At 55.8% G+C, this 21,379-nt stretch overlaps 2 protein-coding genes across 4 annotated transcripts; both read left to right on the forward strand.

Moving 5' to 3' along the window:
• The first annotated feature begins 5 nt into the window (after positions 1-5).
• SDHAF2 (succinate dehydrogenase complex assembly factor 2) lies at positions 6-2,834 on the forward strand. Its single transcript, XM_054026617.1, has 4 exons — positions 6-103; positions 278-501; positions 1,564-1,673; positions 2,385-2,834. Exons 1-4 carry the CDS (start codon positions 80-82, stop codon positions 2,513-2,515), a joined length of 489 nt encoding a protein of 162 aa, XP_053882592.1. The 5' UTR covers positions 6-79; the 3' UTR covers positions 2,516-2,834.
• Positions 2,835-3,808: 974 nt separating this feature from the next.
• On the forward strand, positions 3,809-20,917 carry PPP1R32 (protein phosphatase 1 regulatory subunit 32). Of its 3 annotated transcripts, XM_054026590.1 has the most exons (14): positions 3,809-5,458; positions 8,853-9,002; positions 10,627-10,744; positions 11,204-11,357; positions 12,785-12,913; positions 13,227-13,290; positions 14,856-14,959; positions 15,533-15,592; positions 15,984-16,070; positions 16,838-16,969; positions 17,058-17,152; positions 17,519-17,683; positions 17,779-17,862; positions 18,301-20,917. In XM_054026590.1, the coding sequence occupies exons 2-14, from the start codon at positions 8,897-8,899 to the stop codon at positions 18,521-18,523; spliced, it is 1,521 nt and encodes a 506-aa protein (XP_053882565.1). In that variant the 5' UTR covers positions 3,809-5,458; positions 8,853-8,896; the 3' UTR covers positions 18,524-20,917. The 3 variants fall into 3 exon arrangements, with proteins under 3 accessions (XP_053882565.1, XP_053882566.1, XP_053882567.1); XM_054026591.1 differs by lacking the exon at positions 12,785-12,913; XM_054026592.1 differs by lacking the exon at positions 3,809-5,458 and having other exon boundaries at positions 8,819-9,002; positions 17,779-17,866; positions 18,301-18,389.
• Positions 20,918-21,379: the final 462 nt, after the last annotated feature.

Raw genomic sequence — 21,379 nt, forward strand, 5'->3', positions numbered from 1 at the left:
CGCCCCTCGCCTGCCGGGACCGGAGGTACCATAGAGAGCGGGGGAGGCCGGAGTAGAGTGGCCAGGCCCAGGAAGCGGGATGGCAGCGGCGATGGGGCTTCGGGTGAGCGGGGCAGGTTTCTCCGGGGGAGCGGAGCCTGGCGTTCAACCCCCGCCCCGGGTGGGCGCCCGGCTCGCTGCGGGGGTTGGGCGGGTCCTACCCCTGCCGGGTGTCTGTGCTGGGGGTGCGGGCCAGTAGGGGCAGCCCCTCCCCCTCACGCGCCCCCTCTCTCGGCAGCTCCTGACTCTCTCCCGACGGGCTCTCCGCGGCCCCCGCCCGAGCTCGCTCCCCGCCCGGCGCGGCTATCGGGGGGGCTCCTCGGCCGACTCGCGGAAGGACCTGCTGGAGATCCCCTTGCCCCCCTGGCAGGAGCGGCCCAGCGAGCCCCTGCAGGCCAAGAGAGCCCGGCTCCTGTACGAGAGCAGGAAGCGAGGCATGCTGGAGAACTGCCTGCTGCTTAGGTAAGGGGGGCCCCGCGCATGGGGGGCCGGATCGGGATCTCTCTCTGGCTGCTACGTTCCCTGGGTGGATTCGCTTCCTGCCCCCTTCTTGGGGGACGGGGCGGGCATGAGGGTCTCCGTCTCCCCAGCAGCTCTCCCGGCCCTCCTTGGCTCTGCCGGGCTTCCCCGTCCCCCCACGGCGGGGAACCGAGGTTGCCTTTAGGTTTCGGGCCAGGTCCCGTGCTGTTCAGTGTAAGTAGTGATCTGCAGAGCGAGGTCACAAACGTACAGAGGTCACGAAGTCAAGCTACAGGGGACTGCATGGAACTTCAGCGGGACCGAGCCCAGCTAGGGGAATGGGTAGCACCATGACAGGTGAAATTCAGTGCTGATAAAATATTTTAATGCTGCCCTATAAATTAGTAGTGCGGCCTCAGCTGGCTAAGGCGTGATTATTGTTACCCCATCTCCAAAAGGGTATTGCCGAAAAGAGGTGGTTGAGAATGATCAAGGGCCTGGAAAAACTCTCCTACAAAAAGAGAGAGAAAAAACTGAGATTATTGTTTTAGAAAGGAGACAAGTAAGAGGGGACATACATTGATAAAACAATGACTGGTCTAGAAAAGCAAGGTTGGGAGCTTCTGTTCTCCCTGCCTCATAACAAGCACAATGGGACAGTCAATTAAATAGAACAATGGGAAATTCAGAACTGATAGAGGGGAATCCTTTTTCATACAGTGCATAATTAGCTTGTGGAACTCTCTACCACAAGAAGTTGGTGAGGTCAGGAACATGGTAAAATTGCCAAGTGACCTGACATTTCTATGCATAACTAAAATATCCAGAGTTATAATTAATGATAACAGATGTTGGCAGGGATATTACACCTCAGCTACAGGGTTAAGCTGATCTTTAACTACTAGAGACCTGGATGAGCCCTTCTTGGGGGTAGATTATCTCACATCTGCTTGCTGCTAGCACTGGCCAGTGTCATACAGGATGCTGGGCTGGACGAACCCTGGCTGTGAGCCTGGCAGTTCCGATGTTCCTCGTGCTTCCTGGTTTCTCTCTCGCCTCACTTAGCCTCTTTGCAAAGGAGAATCTGAACAGCATGACTGAGCGGCAGCTGAACCTCTATGACCGTCTGATCAATGAGCCCAGCAACGACTGGGATATTTACTACTGGGCAACAGGTACTGTATTGCAACAGGGCCCTCTTCGGGGGAGACAGTGTGGCCTAGAGGATAGAGCAGTGGGCTGGGGCTTGGGAGACTTGGGCTCTATTTCCAGGTCTGCTGGGTGACTTTGGACAAGTCACTTCCCCCTCCCCCTGCCTCAGTTTCCGCATCTACAAAATAGGGGTGATGATACTGATCTTTGTAAAATCTACAGGAGCTAGGTTTTATAACTGGGCCCTGTCTCCTATGATGAGATGGAGCAGGAAGCTTTCTGGGATGATGAGTGTGTCTCCGCTCACCTGGGCTCCACATGCAGCAATATACAGTATGGGGATCAGAATAGCAACCGCAGTGACTCTTGCTCAGAAACTGTCCAGGGCTTCCAATCCCCATGCTTCAAGGCACAGGATGATCATAAACTGGGGGCAGGAAGGAATTCCCCTGTACTGCACTAATCAAATGGGTGCAGGGTTATACTCCCTCTGTGTCCTAGAGCTGTTTGCTGCCATCTGAGATGGGTCTCACTAGGAGGAGTGGTTAGCTGCTCTGACCTGAGTTCCCATGGTGTTTCGTGAAGCAGACTTGAAAGAGGCACTACAACTTTAGAGGGATATGAGACTGGGTTCAGTGTGACTCCTGATTGGCTGCACAAAGATGTGAAGCTGGTGACTTTGAGAAATGGGGGTGGGGATGCTGTGTCTCATCCTGTGTCCTTTCTCCCTGAAGAAGCAAAGCCCACCCCGGAGGTGTTTGAGAATGATGTCATGGTGATGCTGAAAGAGTTCACCAAGAACAAGAACAAGGAGCAGAGGCTGCGGCAGCCGGACCTAGAGTACCTCTTTGAGCCCTCATGGTGAGGCACGCTGTCTGCTCCGGGATCCTCTTCTCATCCCTAGCAGCAGAGGCTGAGGTGCCTACACCTATTTGGCAGCCTGCAGTGCTGTGGTCCTGGCTCCTGGAGTCCTCCACCCGGTGGTTGCTTCTACCCAGGTTTCCAAACCCCACTGAATAAAGTTTCAAGCACTATCCCTGACCGTGGGAATTTCTACATGGATTTGTCCCCACTGTTGTACGGGTGCAGCAGTCCACCTCAGAAGTGGCTGCATTTCAGTGGCATTGTATGTATATAGCTTGTAGAGCATCTTGGTGCGAGAGAAATAGAAGGTGATAGCATTATGACAGTGTGCTTTGATTCATTGTGAAATTCCTCTTGTTGTTTGACGGTGGGGGCCTCTCTGATGGCTACAGCCTCTCCATTAACCATTCCTTGTAAATCCTTGTGGCCAGGGCCCACCAATGGGTAAATTCAGTGTAAAGGGAGGGGCGGGGGAGGGGGGAGAGAATATAGACCCGCCCAGCAGGAAGAGTATCCACCACTTGCTCTTTTCCAGCCTCCTGTTTAAATACACTTGCGCCAGGAAGGGAACAGCAATGCTCACTCCCTTGTGAGGTTAATGACTGATTATGTGCCCAACCAACCCTGCAGGCTGAAAACGGTTTGCTTAAACTGAGTATTCTCCAACCTTTTCCAAGAGTGAATCCTGTGCAATTATTTTTTGTTGCAGAAGCACCTATGAGTTTCAATCATGCGCCAGGCCCCCATTGTGATAGGCCCGGGGTTGTGCAAACACAAACCAAGTGAGCAGTTCCTGCCCCAAAGAGCTGCCATCATAGATAGTCTGTCTCTTTGCCGCTCCCCTCCCACTGGTGTTCAGATTGTGTCCCTGCAGCAATTGCTGCCATGGGAAAGATGCTAGGAGTGGGTTTGATGAGTTTAGCTTCGTTTATTGCAATGTATCAGCTGGAAAGGAGGAGGAGCCAATGCGATGTGACCAGCCTGTTCTCAGCTACTCCTTGGACCGCAGTCCCAGGATGCACCTGGCCTGGCTGCCATCTGTCTCTCGTGTTATCGGTAAGGGGGTTACCTGTTAAATCACGGTTTCACGGACTGCATGGAAATTGTGAAATTAGCCCAATATTGTGATTTTTTCCAGTAAAGGGGGAAGACTGAAGTGGGGATGGAACAACTCACAGTAATGGGGTGCAGGCTGGGCTGGTTTCATCAAATGACACTGTCTATCCAGCTCAGGCTGTCATTAGAGCTGCCTGCCTGGCCAGCAGGGAGAGGGGAGCCCAGCTGACAATGCTGCGGTTAGGAGCCCTGGCCCTGCAGCAGGCCCAGGGGAGACATGACAAGGGCTGAGCCCAGGATCTGCCACTGGGTGCATGAGATGGTGTATTAGGGGACCCTGCCCCAGTGCTGGGGAGTGGGGTGGAAAGATGGATTCCAGACTCACCTCCACTCTGCCAGGGCAGGGCCCCCTCACGCACCTGGTTGTGTGCCAAGTGCAGATCCTAGTCTCAGCTGCTGCAGTGTTTCCCTGGGCCCGCCAGGGGCTGCTATAGGTTGAGACAGTCCAGGGCTCCTAAGCACCATGTGTTATCAGTGCCGTCCCCTTCTCCCCACCAGCCAGGCAGAGAGCAGCAGCTGCAGCCTGGACCAAGATGGGCTTGGACAACTGGTGCCGTGTGGTGAAACAGCTGCACCGGCCCACCATCGTACCTTGCTCCTCAGCGTAGGACTGACCTGTCGCCTACCCCCATGAGTATCTCTGGCTTCAGGCGGGAAGTGGAAGCCAGAATGCCTGCTTCCATCGCCCCATGGGGAAAATTGCCGCAGTTTGGGGCAGGGAAAGGGGAGACTTGGCGGTTGTGCCTGTCCTGTGAAATTCAAACATTGAGCTGTGACAAACACCCTGCAATTTATACAGGGCCTTAGTTACAGTGGCCAGGCCTTCATTCCTCCTTTCTTTCTCTTCTCTCATCCTCATTTCCTGCAAGCAGCCTCTGCAATGAGGAGACCTATGGTGCTGGCCAATGGTTGGCTTTCAGAGCCCTGGGGTTGTGAAGGAAAGAGGTGGGGGCTGGCTCTGGATAGCTGGGGACAGTAGGGTTTTAGGTATCTCATTGCTACAGGGAGGGGGTGGGACCTGTCATTTCATTGCACGGCAGAGAAGTGGGCAGAAGACAGGACCTCTGGCTGGTGGAAAGGGGGAGCAGCGACACACACAGCAACTGATCTTTTCCCTTGAAGTTCTTGGGAAAGATTCCCAGCTCAGTGTCTTTGAGACTCAGCAGGAGCTGTCCGAGGATCAAGGGAGATTAGCCTCAGCTGCAGTACCAAGGAATGGCCATGGGGTGTTGCTGCCTCTTCAATGCTGAAGGGCTGGGAGCTAAGCAAGGTGAAGGCTCCCCTGGGTTTGCTACCCAATGGCCTGACCAATCCCTCCACTGCTTGCTCTCATCCAAGCACCCTGTGGCTGCATCTCTTCGCCCCTTGCTTTCTGTCTAATGCAATCGCCTCTTGCTTCGGCCACAGCCCCACTGGCTGCTCTCCCTGCTTCTGTTGCCTCACAGTAATGCTGGGACATGGGTGCAGCGGGCGCTTGGGTACTCTGGGCACCTGCGCCTGTGTAGTGCCCTCTGTGTGGCTCAGGGCCCATCCAGGCCAGATGCACCTATCAGCCTGTGTTGTGATCAGGCAGCAGGGCTGGAAATACCTGCAGCCCTCATCTGGGATGTTGGCCTGCATTGTGAGTGCTTGTAAAGTGCTTTGAGATCCCCCTGCAGCCTGGGCCTCCGCTCCCTCCAGCTGGAAGCTGTCCTGTTTCTCCAGCTGGTTGCTATGCACTGGTTGCTAGGATACTGGCTGTGACTGGGCAGGCCTGCACATTCCTCCAGCGAGCTCCTAACCCTGCCCAGCGCCTGCCAGGACCTTGCCAGAGCATTGCCTGGGGCAGGTAAGGGGGGAGCGGGAGAAGGGTGTGGGGTGGGCAGAGTTGGGAGGCAGCAGAGTGAGCGGGGGAAGCTGCCCGTGTGGTCCCTCTATCCCCAGCACCCTCCCCAGCCCAAATAAGTGTGGCTCAGCCCTGCCCCTGCTGTATTGATCCTCAGCGGTGAGGGGGGACTGCTGGCTCCATGGTCTCTCTGCTGAGCGTGCCAACAGGAGGGGCAGCCAGTGGCAATAGCCATGATGGGTTTATACTGCTCACTGAGACCCCCAAAGCCCCCTCCCCCTCAAAACCTCCCTCAAGGATCTGATCGGCTGTCTACCAAGGTCTGCCTACGTGCGGCCTGGGGTTAGATGGGAGGTGAAAGACCCTGAATTCCCTCCGTTGGGCCAGCCAGTGTCCCTGTTTATGGCCATTGGACTTGGCTGATGGTGGAAGAGCAGGAGCTTCTGGCTCAGCCACATGTGCTGGAGTTGGGCTGGGTTCAGTGGCGTGGCAGGGCTCAAACCGGCCCAGGGCTCTCCCCTGGGATCTGCCCTATCACTGAACAGGGAAGAAGTCTCAACCCCTGATTTTGTACAAAACCTTTGTGATGCAGCCCCTCTAAGGGCCTCTGCCTCAGCCTGCAGCCTGCGTGGCTTGATGGCTCTGAGAAGGGGCACTATCCCCATTCGTCTGCACCTGTTAACCTGGAAGTCTAACAGTGCGGTGGCTGTTAACATTGTCAATTCTTTCACTGTTGATCAAAGCAAATGAGAAAGAGGAGGGAGGATCAGATGATTGCCAGCTCTTTGGGGCAGGTCTTTTTGTTCGGGTTGTACAGCACCTACTGGGATTCCTAGGCACTACAATAGTACAAATAATAATGATGGGGAATTTCATAACCTAGTGTGGGTAGCGCCTCCTGCCCGTGTCATGAGTGAAGGGGTGGCGCTTGGGTTGTGGGCAGAGCCTGGAAAAGTACCAACACATCTTATTCCTGCGCTGACCCTTGGAACTCAGAGGTGGGTACAAGCCCCTGAGATACCCAAGCAGCAGCAGGAAGGCCAGGTGCCATGAAGGGGGTTCCAAAGAGGATGGATCTAGATTGTTCTCAGTGGTACCAGATGACAGAACAAGGAATAATGATCTCAAGCTGCAGTTGGGGAGGTTTAGGTTGGATATTAGTAAAAAAACTTTTTCACTAGGAGGGTGGTGAAGCACTGGAATGGGTTACCCAGGGAGGTGGTGGAATCTCCATCCTTAGAGGTTTTTAAGGTCAGGCTTGACAAAGCCCTGGCTGGGATGATTTAGTTGGGGATTGGTCCTGCTTTGAGCAGGGGGTTGGACTAGATGACCTCCTGAGGCCCCTTTCAACCCTGATATTCTATGATTCTATGATTAAGTAGCTTGGAGGGGCCTTCTCTGGGGCCTCTAGAGTTCGTAAGGACAGCTCCTCGGGCAGAGTACAGCAAGATGATGCTCAGCATGTGCCACTTCTTTATGGGTGGGGGGGGATGCACGTGTGCTCCTGTCATCTGAGCCTCTAGTTGTGCTGGGCCCGACCCTCTCCGGTAAGTTCCTGGACTATCTGCAAACTCCAGTCTGGGGCCAGGTCGTCCTCTCTGTAGAGACAGAGCCTCTTGCTAATCCCCAGCCTGCACTGGGTAAAACTGCCCCAGAGGAGATGGAGTGGATAGCCAGGCTTGGGGAGCTCCACCAACAGGTGCAGGGAGTTCTCTGCTGGGGAGCCGGAGCAGAATGGCTGAGGGAGGGGGGAAGAGAAGCTGAAAAAGGAGCCTTGGTGGAGAGGAGGGAAAGCAAAATCCCCTGTAGGGCTATCACCTGGTAACTCTCTGGGTGACACTGTTAGTATGTGACCCTCTGAACCCCTCAGTGCCAACTGGCAAAGGGTTCCCTATCCTGTAACAGCACTGTCTAACAGGCCTGACAAACTCACTACGCCTAGCACCCCGCTGTCATGGTATTTATCCAGAAATAGCATAGTGTAAGCCTAGGTATCAAATGAAAGCTGGCATCACGCTGGTCACTAATACCATTGTGAAATGTACGTACTGAGCATATAAATTAAAAGTGATGTGTATACCCTGGCACTGTGTCTTAAAGTCTGTAACCAGGCAGAGCTGACCCACAGGTTTCTGCCAGACAGGAGAGAAGATATGTCTCTGTATCATGTAAATTAAGCCAAATCTGTCTATGACATATACAGAAGGCTGGGAAGACACTGGAGACTAGACTGCAAGGGCTGTCCTGTCAGGGTTGCAAAGACAATGAACTTGAGGGGGGCCCATAAGAGGAAGGCAAAAGGACACCTTCCGTCAGGCAGAAAAAAGATCAGCACTTTTCCCATTAATGAAAGTTGGCTTCTGGCCTCCTGGGCTAGTGATACTGGGAGGTTGACTTAGATGAGATTTTCACCTGTTAAAAGTTGTTTAGGCTCTAAGACACATGTTGTACCTTTGGTTTTATGTATAACTGGCTGCTCTTATTACCCTTGCTCGGTAGCTCTTAAATCTTAACCTTTGTTCATAAACTCGGATTGGTTGTCCCTGTAAAGAGGTGCCAGGGCTATGTTGTTATACTGGAGTGGATATTCGGTTGATTCAAACAAGCTGGTGGGTGTATTGTTCCCTTGAGAGTAGCAAACATAGTAGTTACTGTGAGGGTTCAGTGTCAGGGGCTGGACACTATGGGGGGATGATTTTGAGGAGTTTGTGGTGCCCTTCAAGGCAAAGTAGGGGCTGGCACAGCCCTAGGAGAGTGCTTGAAGGGCTGGTGGGGTCAGGACACCCAGCTACCACCAGAAGTCTCCCTCTTACTGAGATGGGGGTAACACAGTGACTCATGGCCCCAGGCTCTCCAAGAAAGTATCCTATAGTCCTAGGCCCAGCACGGTTCCCTGTCACCTCCAGGCCCTGGCAGGATCATAGAATATCAGGGTTGGAAGGGACCTCAGGAGGTCATCTAGTCCAACGCCCTGCTCAAAGGAGGACCAATCCTTAGATGGATTTTTGCCCTAGATCCCTAAATGGCCCCCTCAAGGAATGAACTCACAACCCTGGGTTTAGCAGGCCAATGCTCAAACCACTGAGCTATCCTGCCCTGGAGTCAGAACTGTGATGCTGGGACTCGGGGCTCTGGGCCTTTCCCCTGTCCCCAGGATATCCAGGCCTCTGCGGTCCTTCCCTGCCCTGGCTCTGGGATCTGCTGGCTTGCTGCCCCAGAAGGGCAATGGGCTCAGAGCTGGGCTGTGTCCTTGCCCCTGCTCTGACATCACAGTGCCACAGGTATGACCTCATGCTCTGTCGCCAGGGAGACACCGGAGGAGCAGCTGAGCCGGGCAGGGTAGGTGTCGGTCTTCTCGTCCCCATGATCAGCTGTACCACGTCCTCTGTCTCTATAGCTACTGGGCAGCCTGCCCCGCAGAGATCCAGCCCTCCCTCCACCATGGGGCGCCTCCCCCTGGGCGGTGTCTCGCCCTATGTGAGGACCAGCACTGGTGGGAGCGTGGACCCTCTGAAGTTCTACGCCACCAGCTACGGCACGGCTTACGGTAAGGGCCCCACAGGAAGTGGTGCCTGACAGGGCACCTGTGGCTGTGAAGGATTAGGGGAGGGGATGGAGAAGTCCATGCCAGTCCTGGAGCCGCTGCCCCAGCAGGCCGTGTGAATGACCTTCCCTCCATCCCTGTGTGCTGATCATCACTGACCCACTGGGCTCAGGGAGCCAGCCGGCAGCGCTTCCCTCCCACTGTGCACCACTTACGGTGCACTGCTGGCCTGACCCCAGCCTCAGAATCCCAGCAGGGCCAAGACCCTGGGCAGCTTCCCTAGCAAGGCCCCTGTGTCCCCAGCGCTAACCCACTAAGGACTGAATCCCCCTCACAGTTCCCCACCATGCTTGGCCCTGTCCCTGTCTGCAGCCACATAGGCTTGAACTGCCTATCTGTGCTCTCTGGTCCCTTCTAGTGGCCAGAGCCTATATAAAAAGAAGAACAGGAGTACTTGTGGCACCTTAGAGACTAACAAATTTATTAGAGCATAAGCTTTCGTGGACTACAGCCCACTTCTTCGGATGCATATAGAATGGAACATATATTGAGGAGATATATATACACACATACAGAGAGCATAAACAGGTGGGAGTTGTCTTACCAACTCTGAGAGGCCAATTAATTAAGAGAAAAAAAAAAAACTTTTGAAGTGATAATCAAGCTAGCCCAGTACAGACAGTTTGATAAGAAGTGTGAGAATACTTACAAGGGGAGATAGATTCAATGATGTGCCAGCAATGCCCCTCTGCCATGTACATTGGCCAAACCGGACAGTCTCTACGCAAAAGAATTAATGGACACAAATCTGACATCAGGAATCAAAATACTCAAAAACCAGTGGGAGAACACTTTAACCTGTCTGGTCATTCAGTGACAGACCTGCGGGTGGCTATATTACAACAGAAAAACTTCAAAAACAGACTCCAACGAGAGACTGCTGAGCTGGAATTGATATGCAAACTAGACACAATCAACTCCGGTTTGAATAAGGACTGGGAATGGCTGAGCCATTACAACATTGAATCTATCTCCCCTTGTAAGTATTCTCACACTTCTTATCAAACTGTCTGTACTGGGCTAGCTTGATTATCACTTCAAAAGTTTTTTTTTTTTCTCTTAATTAATTGGCCTCTCAGAGTTGGTAAGACAACTCCCACCTGTTTATGCTCTCTGTATGTGTGTATATATATCTCCTCAATATATGTTCCATTCTATATGCATCCGAAGAAGTGGGCTGTAGTCCACGAAAGCTTATGCTCTAATAAATTTGTTAGTCTCTAAGGTGCCACAAGTACTCCTGTTCTTCTTTTTGCGGATACAGACTAACACGGCTGCTACTCTGAGAGCCTATATAGCCATGTATGAGTCCTGCCCTGGTGCCAGTTTAACAGACCTGCTGCTTCAGCTCAGGCTCCCAAGTTTAAGCCCTGATAATGCAAACTGCCGAGGCGCCATTGCAATTTGGAGCTTGGGGATTGTCCTGGAAGAGCAAGTCCTTTCAAAGGCTCTAACAGCATTAGGGGCTCAGGAGGAGTCTCTCACGCTGAGCAAGTGTCTCTCTCTCCATGGGACCCCCCATTGCCTGTGTGGCTGATAGCTGTGATTCCCCTGCTCTGTTCGGCAGGGCAGGAGAGATTCCATCCTCGCGTCGGCCACCACTCCGGAGCCGGGTACAAATCCAATTACCGGCCTGTCATCTCTTACAAGGCCAGCCTGGATCAAGTGGATAATCCAGCTGTGGGGTAGGCTGTCCTTGAGGAGATGAGGGGGGCTGGGTACAGCTGGGATTGTGTGCAGGGTGGGGACTGTCCCATGGACTATAGACCCCTCTCCCTCCCTGGGTGTTCATCCCATCAGGACAGCCCTAGGCGTGTACCCCAGGTTGGTGGGTCTCCCTCACTGCTCCCCTCTCACCCCTTGGGAGGTGGGTGTATCAGTGCAGAGCTGGGATCATGTTCAGGGAAGAGACTGTCCTGCAGTGTGGCCTAGTGGATGGAGCACTTGCCTGGGCCTCGGGAGATCTGGGTTTTCTTCCCAGCTCTGTCACTGGCCTGCTTTGCCACCTTGGGCAAGTCACGTCCCCCGCCCGTGCCTCAGTTTCCCCATCTGTAATAACCCTGACCTCCTTTCTAGAGCACTGTGAGATCTACAGAAGACCTAGCTATCATTATCCCACACTTGTTCTCTTCCTCCCGCTCCAGACAGCTCCTTCAAGATAACTATGACACAGTGACCACCAAGCACTTCCAGCCCCTCCAGCTTCCCGATGGCAAGTACCCCCTGCCCTGGAGCGTCTACCAGCCGGGGAGCGGGTTTGTTCGAGACAAGCCCATTTCCTTCCCCACCACCAAAGCCGTAAGTGTCCAGTAAGCCCTGGGTCTGTGCCTGGCCAGCTCATGGATCAAGACCCTGTTTGCCATGGGTTTGCCATTGGCAATGCAGCCTGGTGACATTGTAGCTAGAGGATTGTGTAGATGGTACGTTCCATCCCAGAGCTAGTGCTAGATTGTAGGTCTGGGGGCAGAGAGGGCCTTAACCCTTTAATAATTATACACAATGCGACCCTTTTACTTTATTAACTACATGCAACAAGGAAAATGGAACTTACAAAATTAGCTTTGGTTGTATCCATCTGTTGTCTATTGTCTTAGATCATCAGGTCTTTGGGACAGAGCTCATCCTGGTTTTGTGTCTGTACAGCACCTAACACCTTGGGGTATATCTACACTGCACACAAAGCCCAGGTTCTGACTCAGGTTTGAGCCCAATTCCCCCTTCCATCCACACACACATTGGTCTGACTCTGGTCAGCAAGCACCCAAGAGCCAGGTCATAGGACCCTGCTAGACTTTGACTTGGGGCCAAGTCCTGGCATTTTGCAATGTGGACACAACTTAAGCCACAGACCCGAGTCAGGAGGTCTGCATAGTGTAGTATGGACACATTAGGACAGCTGTGAGACCCTGGTCCAGTGATTGTAAGCCCAGGTTTACAATGCCATGTGGACACTCCAGTGCAGGCTTGGAAACAGAGTCCGCAAGCCTGGGTCCTGCAGACCCGGGTTTACAATGCAGTGTAGATGCACCCACAGGGCCTGGTCAGTGACTGCAGCTCCTACATGCTACTACACAAATAATAAACAATAGCACACTTTGGTTCTGTTCGGATGGGAATATAAATAACCTGACAGTGTTAATAAGTGTCCACAGGCCTTGAAAGTGCTGCAGTCTGTCTCCTGAGCGCAGGCTCCATCAGGGAGCGGGTCCCATTGGCATGATGTGACCCCAGAGGCAGGGTTACCCAGTGACTGCTTGGTGGCCTATGTGAAATGAGGAGTTTGCAGGGAGGTCTCAGTCTGGATTGGACAGGTGCCCCTGCTACATGCAGCGCCCGTACAGCTGGGGTGGGTTGGCAGCTTCAGCAGATAAGGCAAGGACTGAATGGGCATTAAGTCTGCCCTGCCCTCTCCCCCTTAGAGGGGGGAACAGCGCTAGGGCGTTGGGGCTTGCACTGCAGCTGGGGGCATCCAGAGACAGTCAGCATCCGGGAGTGCTGATTTAACACACGTACAGGTGTCTGTGCACTTGCGACGTTCCTCCCCTCCTTGGACACTCCCCATCACATCCTGCAGCAAAGGTCCATATAAACCATTCCTCGGCTCTAATCACCCCCTGTGGGGATATAGAGGCTCAGCAGTGCCCTGTGCTGCCTTGCCCATCCTGGCTGAGTGGGGACCTGGCGCTTTGCTGCCATGGAACTCACCAGAGGGGCTCACTCTGCAGGTTAAGAAAGTCCACTTCAATACGCGGGACCAGGGGCCGCAAGCCATCACAGGGCTGGAGCCCAGACAACTCCCTGTCCTGCACAAGCCACAGGGGAAAGGCTCCGTCGAGGGGGAGAACGCCAGACACGTGAGTGCAGCACCGGCTCTCCCCGGGCCTTGTTCCGCTGGACACATGTCCTGGGCATTGCAGCAAAGCAAGGGGGACAGCCCTGGTGTGCCTGCGTGCTGGAGTGAAGGGGAGATACCCTGGCACCAGACTGGAGGGCTCCTGCCAGGGGAGGAGGGTGAGGGTCTTCTGCCAGGGTCTGTGAGAGCTCTGGGTGGGGGGTCTTCTGGCAGGATGGGTACTAGGCTGGGGAGGTGGGTAGGGGCCTACTGGCAGGCCGGGTGTAAGGCTGATTCCCCTTCTCTGTTCACTCGCTCTCTCCTGCTCCTTGCAGGGCCCTCTCTACATGTCCACAGAGTATAACTCCAAGTTCCGCTTCGACGGTCCCAGCCAGCCAGGTACGGTTCTTCCTGGAGCCCCTTGCACCCTCCTGAGCCATGTCCTGGGGCAGCCAAGCAGGCCTCTGCCATAGGCTCACTCATAGGAGCTACACCTGTACCCATCCCCCCCGTCTAAGCAGCACTGGGCCTAGCCAGGGCTTGGAAAGGCACCCCGGGTACTCTGTCATGAGCCAGTGCCCCAGCCTGGTGCCAAGGGGCATTGCGCTGCTGGAGGATGCTGTCTCTTGTCTGAGACAGGAAGCCGAGGTCCCAACAGCTTGTGGTTATTAAAGGTCCCCTGGGACTTTTGCTAAGAGCAGGACTTTTAACCCGTTTCCCAGCCAAATTCCAGTTCATGCGCTTACCTCCTGCCTCCCTAAATTCCTCTGGCAGTTTCAATTGGCCGCGCTCTTTGTTTCCCGTGCCTGTCCTACCTCGTTCTGTCATGTCACTGTGAGCTGGTAAGCACGTTCCAGCCCTGAGGTGGCTGCATTGCAGTGATGGGGAAGTGATCCCATGTCTTACTGGAAACCCCTTTATGGTCTGTTGGATGGAAAGTGCTATGTACAAGATGACTGGCTATTCTCATCCAGCAGCCCCTCTCTGTCCCCTGCCTGGGAGCACAACCCCCTGTCCCTCTAGCCTTAAGAGGTGGGGTCTCCCTGCTGATGAGCTGTCTGACCCTGGGGAAGTAGGGAGGAGGTGTTACTGGAACCCCTAACACGAAGGGAACCCTAGGTGTACCAGGCTTTCTACTGGCTAGAACTGTCTGGGAATGGTAAGGGGTGTGGGGTTCCCAGGGTTGGGGGAGCATGGGGAGCTCTCTGAATTGTCCCCTGAGCATGAGCCATTCCTGGGGTTCCCAGTTCCTGTCTCCTGCGCAGACTATGCCGGCTGCACAACTTCACCCCTGTCATTCTCACGGTTCTTTATCCATACGATCGCTCTCGCCTCCATGCAGCCACCTATGCTGAGGTCACCCTTCAGGCTGGGAGCGTCAGAGGCAGGGTTCCACGCGCAGCCCCCTATCCAGTTGCACCGCTACACCACAGCCCGAGCCCAGGCTCACTTGCTGTTTCTCCACAACAGCCCGGGGCCCTCCCTGTGATCTTAGCTACCCATGGGCCACCTCGAGATCTTTCCTCCCCCTCCTATGTGGGCTGGTCCCACAGTCGTCATGGCCCAGCTTATCTGAATCCATTGGCTTGTCCGGTGATCGTTTTCTCTCTGGTGCTCTTAGCTCCCGTGTGCACCTCATTTTTCATTCAACCCGCAGCCCAGTTAAGTGTGAGGCTAATGCAGACGCAAGCCGGGCTTGCCCTATGGGAGGCTCTGTCTCCCTCTAGTGGCTAGACCAAATGGAGGTTGATGAGCCTGTTCCCGCCTTCATTAATGGAGCTGATCTTTCTGCTCTGGCCGGAGAGGCTGGTGGTTTTAGAGACAGAGGTCGGAGGTTCGAACCCCGAGGTGCACCGTTACATGACTTCAGGTGGCTTAGATATGTTGGTTGTTGCCCAGCATTGTTGGACTCCCTCTGGGAATGTGGGTGACCGTGTACTCCTGTGCCTCGTCTCCCGTTACAGATTTCTTACAGAGGAAGACGATAGGAGCCAAGGAGGAGACGGGATTCACTGAGGGCACCCAGCGGAACCCCATTGCAATCCTGCCACCTCCTCCAGGAGAGCCAGTAGGTGCTGGGCCCTGGTCTGCTCCCCTGGTGGTCATCTTTGCACTGGGCTGAGTGGAGCACAGCACCCCCTTTGTACCTGGGGGTGACCAAGCTGTGGATGCCCACACTTTCCCAGGAGCCTGTGCAGCTTGCCCTCCCACACACCCCCAGTTTCCCAGCCACTCCAGTGGATTTCTCTTCCCCCCACCCCTTTTGTTCGGAACCGTCTCTGAGCGGCAGCTGAGGTGAGGCTGAAGGCTCCTGTGCCCCCTCAGGGCTGCCCTGGAACACATGCCAAAGCTGTTTGGGGCCCAGCATCCCAAACACCATCCCCCCCTTACACACACACACACAACACACACAGCTCAGCTACATGGGGGAAGAGAGGGGAGGTCACCCACAGCCTGGCCTCATCCCTACCAGCCTACTCCCCATGTCATGGGCCAGCTCCATACACCAGCAGATTCCTTAGTAAGATCCCAAGGGATCCCCCTTAGATCCCAAGGGGAGGAGCTGGCCAGGCCTGTCTGGGGAATCCTGGGCCCATCCTGCATGGGGAAGGGGCCTCACTGCTCAGTGTTTCCCTTGCAGAGGAGCCAGCCTGGCATCAGCATCACCAAGACGGACTTCCTGCCCAGCACTCTCCCCCATGTAAGAGGGGCCGGGAGGGGGGAGAAGGAGGAGCAGAGGGAGGATGGCAAAGGGTGGGAGGGTCACCCAGAGATGGGGGGCAGGATGGGCAGAGTGGGGGAGTCACCCAGAGACTAAGTGGGGAGGGCAGAGTTAGGGTCATTCCTGGGCTACAGCTCCAGGCCAGAGAAGCCATTTGGGGTGCCCTCTCCCAGCATCCTGTAATAGGTGGCCAAGCCCCAGTGCTTGGGCGGCTTCCAGTTCGATCAGAGCCTGTGACCCCGCAGAGGCCGGGCTGTGATGCCCTCTGCCCTGCTCCCCCGTGCGAGCGAGCTGGGTGGCTGCAAAGTCCTTGGGATGGGGGAGGTGACACTTTGCCCCTGGCTGCATCACTTTGTCCCACTCCTGTCAGGGCGATGAGTTCCTGCCTGTGCTGTCAAAGGGCTCCGAGCGAGAGACGGGATTCAGCCGGGACAAAGGCAATGGCCTCAGTGCCATGGTGAGCGACCTGCCTGCCTCACTCCATCCTGCCTGCCCCCTCCAATCCACTGACACCCCCCATCCTGTGCCCCCTCCATCCCACCTCCAATCTGCCCCAGCCTCCCTGCCTGCCTCCTCTATTCCACTGGCACCCCCCATTCTGCCTGCAACCCCCATCTCACCTTCAATCGGCCCCCACCTGCCTGCCTGCCCCCTCCATTCCACTGGCACCCCCCCATCTGCCTGCCTGCCCCCCCATCCTGCCTGCACCCCCATCCCACCTACAATCTGCCCTCGCCTCCCTGCCTGCCCCCTCCATTCCACTGGCACCCCCCATCCTGCCTGCACCCCCCATCCTGCCTCCAATCTGCCCCCGCCTCCCTGCCTGCCGCCTCCATTCCACTGGCACCCCCCATCCTGCCTGCACCCCCCATCCTGCCTCCAATCTGCCCCCGCCTCACTGCCCGCTCTCTCCTTTCCACTGGCACCCCCCATCCTGCCTGCACCCCCCATCCTGCCTCCAATCTGCCCCCGCCTCACTGCCCGCTCTCTCCTTTCCACTGGCACCCCCCATCCTGCCTGCACTCCCCATCCTGCCTCCAATCTGCCCCCGCCTCACTGCCCGCTCTCTCCTTTCCACTGGCACCCCCCATCCTGCCTTCAGTCCTCCCTGTCTGCCTGCATCCTCCTCTCCACCTGTAACCTGTCTGTGTGCTGGTCTCTCTGTCTCCTCCCTCCCAGTCTGTGACTGCCCCCCCATTCACCTGGTCTCCTCCCGCCCCCCAGGGCCCGCTGCATGCAGCACCCCAGCCTGGGGCCGAGAGATCAGAGCCCCTGAGCCACGCTCAGTTCCGAGGGCTCCAGAGGCCCCTGCAGACCCAGACCAACCTGCTGGGCCGGGAGTACGTGGGGAACAAGGTGAGTGTGAGCACGGCCTGTGCGGCCTGCCCAGCGTCCCGCAGATCCCTTGGGCCTGGCCAGCTCAGCCCTGTGTCCCCCCTCCCAGGAACTCTCCGGATTCAGCATCAACAACAAGAAGTATGTGACACCTCCCTATGACCCGGACTTGCCCAACAAGTACCTGAGCAGCTACAACTCCAAGTGAGTCTGGAATACTGCCACCTCCTGCCCCTGGGGGAGCTCTATCCTGCCTCCCCCAGCCCATCCTGCCCCTGGGGGGAGCTCTATCTGCCTCCCCACAGCCCATCCTGCCTCTGAGGGGAGCTCTACCTGCCTCCCCCAGCCCACCCTGCCCCTGGGGGAGCTCTACCCTTCCTCCCCCAGCGCTCTCCCCTCTCTCCATGTGCATGCCCTGTGTGTCTCTTGGTTTGAGTGGGGGTGCCCTGACCGGGTGTGTGGGGGGGAGGGAAGCGAAGGGGGTCGCTTGGCCAGTGGGGAGGGGTCTGAGCAGCTGACGGACCCAGCAGGAGGCAGAGCTCTTTGACTCTGTTTCCTCCCCTCTGGCAGGTTTTATGACAATACCCTCAAGGGGGTGGACCGTGAAGGATGGACCCGCGGAGGAATCCAGCCCCAACAGCCAGGCGGCTTTGCCACCAATAACCACGTCACTGAACTGGGCAGCGACCCCAATGCCACAGAGACCCTGAGACGGGTCCATCCCCATGTCGGCAGGTGAGGCTGGCCGGCTCCCACTGCCCTCCACCCTGTCCCTGACATCCTCCTGCCCCTCCTCTTCCCTCTGTGACGCTCTCCCCCTCTGCTCCCAGGACAATCACAACAGTGGACCCGTTCTATTGCGACACCCCTCACGACAGCCGCTTCTCTGCTCTTTACCAAACCGCCATACCTGAGTAGGTAAGGGGCCTTGCTGGGCACATCCCAGGGCAGCGGGGCTGGGATTGCGCTGCCCCCCAGTTATGCAGTGGAGCACCAGGGCACGCACCCAGCAGAGACCTGGCCAGTTAGCTGTGAGCACTCAGCCCTGGTGCTGGAGCTGATGAGGCCAGGTGTCAGGATCTGCTGGGCCTGGATCAGGCTTTCTGCTCCCTCCAGGGCACAGCTCATGGCATTTCCCTTCAGGGGACGCTGGGAAGGGAGTCCCAGGCCCTTATGAAGAGTGGGGAGCATGACTGCTGTAGGCTAGGCTGCCCATCCTCATCCCTGTCCTTTCCCCAGCTTTTGGGGAGGTAGTATGGGTTCCCCAGGGCCACTCCACATTCTCCATTCCCCTCTTGGGGTCCCTCCGCACTTTGCCAGATTTCAAGGACCTCTTCTTTGCTTTCTTGCAGATCTGTGCCTCCACCCTGCAGGAGCTGGTCTCCCCGGGCGAGGCAGGGACTCCAGGGCTGGTCTCCCTTGGTGAGGCAGGGACTCCAGGGCTGGTCTCCTCCGGCGAGGCAGGGACTCCAGGGCTGGTCTCCCTCGGTGAGGCAGGGACTCCAGGGCTGGTCTCCCCCGGTGAGGCAGGGGCTTCAGCATCTCCCAACGGTCTTTACTTCTCCAAGGATATAAAGAGAAATCATCACCCAGTGAAGGCTCATTGGTTCTCAGTGGCCTAGCTGTCAGCCCCCCACCCCTTAGATCCCACAGACCTCTCCTCCTCTTCCACATGGCCCCATAAATTTCTCCTCTTCCCCAGGGACCCCAGGGGCCCCTTCCACCCCCGTTCCGTGCTGTTCTCACAGGGGAGCCCTCTGCTGTGCGAGCTGACCCCAACTCTCATCCCACACATAGTGGAACCCATGTGCTGCCATGGGAGCTGGATGGGGTCTTTGCATCTGAAGGATCAGCTGGTGCCTCCTGGCAGAAAGGGGAGCACAGCCCTTCCCCAGCACCTTGCCTGCTCTGGCCTCGGGGGGTGAAGTGCCAGGGCATTCCTGGGCCCTGCAGTTCCATTGTTTTGGCATTCGGGCCCCATCCTGCACGGTGCTGAGCAGTGGGAGAGGAGGCAGCCTGTCATTGCACAGGATCAGGCCCTTTGACTTGAGACAGGAAACTGGGCCCTGTGTGTGCAGCAGTAAATGGAGTTAACCATTAGACATGTGCTGCAGCCACCTGGGCTACCCCAGCTCACCCCAGGGTCTCTGCAGGGCCTGGCACTGTCCCTGCAGGGCCCTGGGGCTGTTACCGTGGGGCCTAGGGATGTTCTCGCGGGGCCTGGGAGCTCTCACCGGCACCAGGGTTGCCTTGATTTGGCCATTAAATCATCATCCTCAATGGAACAAGGCTCATTTACAGCAGTGGAGGAGCTGGTGATTTGTTCTTCAAACGTAGCCCTGTTGCTAAGGCCACCCAAGACCCAGCGGAGGCTGCTGAGCTCTGGAGACGGGGGACTGAACCTGCCCTGCAGAGGCACGCTGAGAACCAGTGAGGCTAGGTCACTCTGTAATGTCCCCCTGCCTGCTCAGCAGAGTCTTCACTCAACGGCTGCTCTCCAGACTTAAGTCCAGGGCCCTGCACTGACTCCAGCTGAGTAACTCTGGGTTTGCCTGGCAGGATCCCCCTCTGCCTGGCTGTTTCTCTTTCACAGCTCAATCGCAGTGCTGTTTGTGATGGTGGAGGCAGCTGTGTGGTGATGCTGCTTGGCTCAGGTGCCCCAGCATGGCGGTAATGCCATCCTGCTCATGCACGTATGTTAGGAACTGACTGGCGAGCTTTCCCTTGTGCCCTGAAAGGAGCAGCATTTGGCCCAGCAGCACTGTGGCGGTACCCAGATGGGAGAGGGGTAATAGCAGAGCGATGGGCTGGAATTGTCTCGTCAGCTGCTAGCTGGTAACTGTTAATAGACAGTCTGACACACCACTGCGTTTCCTCCCGGTCCTGTCACACTGTGCATCTACACATGCTGCATTTAAGGACTCTCTTCCTACTGCTCCCCTCCCCATCCCAAACAGCTGGCAGCTCGATTCCCACACCCTCAGCATGTCCCAAATTCACCGGCACCACTTGGGGTGATGTACAGGTAATAGGATCTTTTCCCATGCCCCATAACCTACTGTATGGGGTAGTGCACACAGAGTAGTCTCCACACTCCCAGCATGGTGTGATAGTACACACACAAAGCAGGGTCTCCAGACACCCAGCATGGTGTGATAGATAGATAGATAGATAGATATACACACACATACGCACCACATTCCCTGCATTGTGTGATGCACTCACGTACCATAGGGTCTCCACATTCCCAACATGGCGTGGTGTACATGTGCCCACACACAGTCGGAGCTCCACATTCCCAGCATGGTGTGATACACACAAAGACAGAGTAGGGTTTCCAACCTCCCAACAAGGTGTAATGTTATATAGATACACAGTGGGGTCTCAATTCCCAGCATGGTGTGATGCTCGCACATGCAATAGGGTCTCGAGGCTCCCAGATTGGCATGATGCACCCACGCACAGTGGGATCTCCCTGCATGGGGTGATACAAGACGTAAGCCTTTTTCCCTGTTTGGTGTAGTATTGAGCTTTTGGCTCCTGGGACTGCAATGCACACCCGCTGCACTCCTGCCCTTGGTCTCACTTTCCGCCCCAAAACATGATATCTCCCTCTTTCCAGCTCTCATGTTTCTCTCTGGAGGGTAGTTTCATTTCCTAGTGCATGTTTCATGAGCTGGTGTGGGGCCTCTGACTTTGACAACAACGAGCACAATCAGTGATACCAAACAAGCCGGCCTCATGTTGCAGGTAACACTACCTGGCTGCAGCTCTTTCCAGCACACCTGAGCCTGCCGACAGCTGATCTCCCCCCCACCACACTCTGCAGAGGGGAAAGCTGGGTGGGGGCTGTAGCTTTGCCCAGCAATCCTGCTACATCTCACAGCTTCTCTGGCTACAGCTCACTCGGAGCCTTGACTTACCTCATGTAATGCTAGATATTAAAGGAAACTGCAAGTGAGGGGTGAATTCTGAGTGACCGTGTGTGTGTGCCATGGCCTGCATCATGTTTGTAGCGTGTGCAGGAGTATTTAGAGATGGGTAGATCCTATTGGTTCCATCAGCCATAGCCCCTCCTGCACACCTGGGCTAGATTCTCCCCCATAACTGCATCTAGTTTACATGTCCCAAGTGGCCGGCTTCCCACAATCTGATGGATCTAACCGCTGGGAACATTTTCCTGGTAGGCAGCCTAAATTTTCCCTCATCCCATTACTTCTACTTCTACTTCTACTTCCCCTCCCTCTTTCCACCCACATCCCCGCCCCAAGAATCCCTCCATCAGCTTGACATACTGCAGGGACTGCCAAACTGTCACATTCTCCACTGCCACCTGGCTTATCCAAGCAGGATAGAGTTCACTCCTTTAATCTCTCCTCATAAACCAGCACCTCCAGCCCAGCTGTTTCTTTTTGTTATGCTTCTCTGACC

Source organism: Malaclemys terrapin, chromosome 4 (assembly GCF_027887155.1).
Source record: "Malaclemys terrapin pileata isolate rMalTer1 chromosome 4, rMalTer1.hap1, whole genome shotgun sequence".
Lineage (NCBI taxonomy): Eukaryota > Metazoa > Chordata > Testudines > Emydidae > Malaclemys > Malaclemys terrapin.